General features: G+C 42.8%; 1 protein-coding gene across 1 annotated transcript in view; it reads right to left on the bottom strand.

The window, feature by feature from the left end:
- Positions 1–1,540: 1,540 nt before the first annotated feature.
- Positions 1,541–5,718, bottom strand: part of LOC101863359 — a gene marked incomplete at its 5' end in the record, with an annotated part of 34,898 nt that continues 30,720 nt past the window's right edge. Inside the window, 2 exon segments of the mRNA XM_013085407.2 lie at positions 1,541–4,934; positions 5,564–5,718. The exon segment at positions 5,564–5,718 is cut by the window's right edge and continues 27 nt beyond it. Of these exon segments, the coding sequence (XP_012940861.1) occupies positions 3,215–4,934; positions 5,564–5,718 (1,875 nt within the window).

Here is a 5,718-nt window from a genome sequence, read left to right as displayed (position 1 = left end):
ACACACAAACGCTCACACACACTTACACTCACCCACACTCACACAAACACACACACACTTACATTCACCCACACTCACACAAACACTGACACATACTTACACTCACCCACACTCACACAAACACAAACACACACACACACACACACACACACACACACACACACACACACTCGCACACACACACTTACACACACACACCTTCCCTCAACTGACACAATTTAGATCTTTTAGGAGGTGGGCCTGTCAGGGATTCAACATTACCGTTTCAGCAGAAAGATCAAAATACTCCATAATACGGTTCCTCCCTACACGGGAATCAAACTCGGGCCTTCTTCGTGTGACAGCAAACCTCCTAACCACGACACCACTAACGTAGTTTCAACATATACGGCAGTCTCATTAAAACAAAACGTTTCTTGCAAATTTTAATGCATTGATCACCTCTTCTGAATGCCACCTGGTCAGCCAGCATCGAGAGCCTATATCACAAGGCACCGAGGCTACAATGGAGGAAGCAGACCACACAAAAAGTGGCTTGAGGGAGTCGAAGGAACCTGAGAAACGTCTCAACTGAAAGACCTGCATAGTTAGACTTTCATAGAAAACTACCTCGATGCTCATAGCAAAACAGTGAGCAAACAAGAAAATATATAATATAACTTTGGACACCGGTCATTTTTTACAACTGTAATGCTTTTAATTTGGAGTGAAATTCCAGGTCACCTAAATGTAAAAGAGAAAAGGTAGTTGATAAGCTATGTATACTGTTACACCATCTGTGCTTCTCCAGACGTACGCATACATTCGTGCATGAATGTATGAAAGTATGCATACTGCTACCTTAAAAATTACAATATTCTACCTGGCATTTTTGGCCGTTTGAGACTACACCAACACCTTGAGGTGAAACCCCAAATCTTCTATCTGCTCTATCTAAATCGTAAGATTATTCGTAGTCGTCATCAAGCTATTCAAAATATTGGGTTCGAAAAATCTTGACACGTTGTGAAATTCAACATTTAAAAAGTCAAACTTCTCAAAACTAGGTACTGAGCAGATAGAACCTTGTAATTCTGGGGTAGCTATATGTGTCAGTTTGTTTGTGTATACGTGTGTTTGTATGTGTGAGCGCGCAAAACGTGTCATAATTAGATATTCGGCGAGCTATTAAAATGTACTAAGCCCAGAAAGCGGAACATCTTTTTTCAGGAGAGAGGAAAACTTTTTTCATTCTGTTAACTATTATGATTACATTTCGCATTTGACTTGCCTTTTCCCAACAATTATAATATAATAATTGGAATTTCGACAAAATATCAAGTCTTTAGCACACCCAACCAATACCACACATTCTGAAACAGCAATCCCCCCCCCCCCAAACCCCCCCCAAACCCCCCCAACCCCCCCCCCCCCAACAAAACAACAACAACAAAAAAAAACAAACAAATATGAATAATGCTAATTCAAATTGTACTTAATGCATTTGAACAGCTGACGGACCAGATACATTTTCCCCAAAAAAATTTAAAAAATGAACGAGTAAACAATTAATTTATTCTTCTTTATTGATTTTTTTCATAAGCTAGCAGCCAAAGTAGTTGATCTAAGATTTACTCTGTAAAACCGCTAGACTGATCATATACCATCATTTGAAAATTCAACTTTTCAGTACATAGATACTTCTCCCTAGCATTGTAACACGTATAGGTTTTGGTACCTATAGGCCTGAAAGGTCAAGGTCATGTCTGATAATAATAGTGTGAGAGCAATAATGACAAACAAATTAATTAGAGAAACATTTGGAGCTATACATTGTACATAGTTGTGTAACAACATAATATCACATCGCATTCGTCTTTGGAAGTCAAGAGAAAATACAAACAAAAGCAACATATTTAAATTATTATAGTAATGGTATGGGGAATAATGTACGTTCTATCGTGTGCCCAGACTCACAAAATATTGATATCCATATCAGGGCCATTTCAGGGTATAAAAAGGACGCTGGAGCAGAGATCAAATTGCTAAAAGTGGAAGGACAGCTAATTTCCTCCCTCCCCTCCCTACTTCCACCCTGTCCCCCCTGCCCCCCCCCCAAACCAGCATCATCCCCTCCCCTGTCTCACGAACGATGAATGACTTGAGCTTACCATGTCTTCACATTTCAAAGACGAAACATGTTATCAAGTTGTGGCAACTAGGGTACACTCATAGATAGAAACAGAAAATATGGGAGGTGCAAAATGTACATCGTGTTCCTTAACCTGCGCATAGAGCAGATAGTCTAAGTTACATTTGGACCTGTGCAGGTGTGTCCTTGGACAAGATTGTTAGCAAAGTTTTTAAAACTGCTTCCTTTGGACTTGAGCATATTCGGAAACTCAATCTAAAAAAGCATTGTTACGGACAATTTGTGGTACATAAGTAGTGAACAAGAAAATCACGTAGTTACATACACAATCGTCTCCTTGTACAGTAATTTGACCTTATTTTTCGAACCCTATGCACAACAAGAAGATAACATAGGCCTTCCTCTACACGAACTTATAGACAGACCTACTTCGTTTTTATGTTTAATCAAAGTGCTAAGGACGGCGTAAAACAGTTTCAGTCTTCATAAAGCATCTGTTCAAATTCTGAAAATACGAAATGAAAGCGCAATTTATGTTTGAGTCTATGACGAAGAGAACTTTTCTTAAACCTGGTAAGAGCATTTTCGACGGATTAGGGAAAAATACTTCCACAAGAATGCACACGGATTTGCTGGTATAGATTCGCCTGACAGAACTTTACAACCGTAACAGCAGCAAATGAAAGAATCAGATGGTCTCAGTGTTCTCAGTCAAACGTAAATGGCGGACACTGAGTTTTAAAAAAAAACACAGTGCACATAAGCCTATCACTGTTCTCATGAGTCTAACATTGTTACTGTGCACCTGGGTACATCGTTGTGTGCACTGAGTCTATCAATGATTACAGGAGCCTCTCTCTGTATGCAAGAGTTCACGATCATGCACTGTACATTAATTATATTATGAGTATATCATTGTTCACATGGGTATATGGTAGTGAACGGAAGACTATCACTGTGTTCATAAGTTCACATACATTGTTCACATGTGTCTATGGTTCTGAACAGAAGACTATCACCGCACACTCTGTTCATACGGGTTATGATTTTGAACAAGAATCTCTCACTGTCAAGTTGATTCTATCATTGTATACAGCAGGCTCTTGATTTCGCCCTCTGCTGTGATATCAGTGCCTTACTGATGGTCTTAAAGCTGGCCTGCCGCCTCACTGCCACTTTGACGTCTGTACGGATTTTCTCCGCAAGTCGGATCAGTTCCGGTTTCTTGGACTCCACATCTGCCACGTCATTCTCGAGAAGAACAACCCTATCCACTATCTTCTTTTGCTGCACCAATCGCGACGGAATCTTCTGGATAATTTCTTTATAAGGGTCGCTGCATTCCAACACAAGGGAGAGTATGAGTACGCGACCGTCATTACAGCCGGCGACGACCGTGCGTCCGTCTTCACCAACCTCAAGGCAAGCGGCGGTGCCGTGAATGAAGAGTCTCGCCAGGCGTTTCCCGTCTTCCGTTCTGTAGACGGACAGTGAGCGTCGCTGCTGGCACAGACCCACAAGGTACCGACCGTCCAAAGCCAAGCGAGCGCTGTCAAAGTCGACGTCCGCTTCAATCTGAGAGATACGGCGGTTTGTAGGAAGGTTGTACACGCAGAGGTTGTTGTCTACCCACACGGAGGAGGAGCTGGAGAGTAGAGAAATGCTCAGGTCGCTGGTTGGGCTGAGTGAGCACACTGTGTGTTTGACCACAAAGTTTTTGATGGGGTTCAGCAGGATGAAGCCTTTTTCCACATTCGTCGGCATTCTGAGACCGAGTTTGTCGTCAAACATGAAGTGATCTACGTCCTTCACGTAACAGATTAGCGCCAGGTTACCGCTGACAATTTTTATTTGAGCCATTCTGTCCTTAGGGTTAGGAAATTTGAGTAGATCTTGTATTTTGAGCATTTGTGACTCATACTTCTTGTCTTTCCCTAACCTCTGAATAAAGAGAACGTTGTCGTAGACTCTGGCGCTCTCAGTGTTTCGCCCAACAAACTTTTTGGTACACCTCTGAAGCACAGCCAACAGAGTGTGGATATCGTTTCGTTCGTCGGTGTGGAGAACGGGAGGCCCAAGAAACTCGGACATATCTGGGATGTCCACTTTCATCTCCTGGCCTTTGATGTCTCCAGACAAGAAGATAGTGGTAGGCTCCCACATGACAAAGCTATACAAGTTGTTAGTCCAGTCATAGGCGCTATGGAAAGAACAGGTAATGAAACCCATAGCAGTTTCGTGCAGGTTACACACCACAAACCGACTGTGTTGTGCTTTAAACACAGCTTTCTTTGACTCCACATGCCACAGTACATCGTCAGTCAACGCCTCCCACTTAATGACAGGTTTCTCCGTCTCCTCGTCATCGTGGTATCTAATTATCGGATCGGGGTCGTCGTTTTCTAAAGGGATGTTCCTAGTGACGGCGAAGATTCCTTTGAGACAGAACTGAACCTGTGAAACCCGATGGACCTCCTTAGCTTGCATGAGGGCGCCCACCGCTTTCCCTGTCGCTAGATCCACAACCTTGACCTCTGGGTGTTTGGCGTCGTGACACAGAACGGTTTGGCTGGCGCAGCTCACGGCCAGAGAGTGGATGGCGCCGCGCATGATCTCATTAGCATGCAGGACATCCGCGTCCAGATTGTCCAGGTTCCACACCTGTAGGGTGTTGTCCTTGAGCAGTGCCACAGCTTTGTTGACCAGATCAGACGTGTAAATCTTGAGGATCGGAGACAAGGACGCCTGCAGGATCCTGATGGGGTTTCCAGTCTGAGTGCACCACACAAAGATATACGTGTACCTGAAGAAGGGATAGGTAGTAACCGTTGTAATTGAAAAGGCATAAAAGTTTTGAAAAGGGCGAAATGAAACGCAAATGAGGCAAGGGTAGACCTGAAGTCAGGTTTGGTAATAATTATTTTGATTGAATAGGCAGAAAGGCCTTGAACATCTAGCTCTCACTGACAAAACGAGGCGGTGATATTTACTTAGCATATGGGTTAAGGGGAAAGATGAGGATAATGTAGCTTTTTAGAGCATTCGATTAAAGGAATAAATGGAGAACCATGATCGAATATGTCTGTCACACATCTGGGTCTTGATAAATGAATTATAATCGTTTAACTCTTTAAGGACGAAATGGTCACATAGTATGCTCGATCAAACAGCAAGCCAAAGGCAATGTTATAGCACACATTGTATTTCAAACAATCATACGCAAATCAGGAATACAAATTGCATTTTTCATAGTAAACATGTTGTTGTCTATCTTTTTTTATTAGGTTGCAGATATGCACCCCCTCCCCAGCAAAAAAAGCATAGAAAAATGTATACGAATAAGAAAGTTATTCGTGGTCTAGAGGTACAGATTCGTCTTTTCGTGCAAAAGATCAGGGGGGGTTTCCGCAACAGCACACTATCAATGTGTACCTTGAAGCCACAACCATGGAGTCTGAGGGGTTGAAGTCGGCACCGGTGTAGCATGTCATCGTCTCCACGAACACGCCAGGCGGTACGCGTTCGAGTCTATGCTGAAGCGCTTCCTTCTGAGTACAGATGAGATACAGACACCGGAGACATCTGAC

Source organism: Aplysia californica, unplaced genomic scaffold (assembly GCF_000002075.1).
Source record: "Aplysia californica isolate F4 #8 unplaced genomic scaffold, AplCal3.0 scaffold00371, whole genome shotgun sequence".
In the NCBI taxonomy this organism is placed as follows: domain Eukaryota; kingdom Metazoa; phylum Mollusca; class Gastropoda; order Aplysiida; family Aplysiidae; genus Aplysia; species Aplysia californica.
This window is presented reverse-complemented; position numbering and strand designations above follow the sequence as displayed.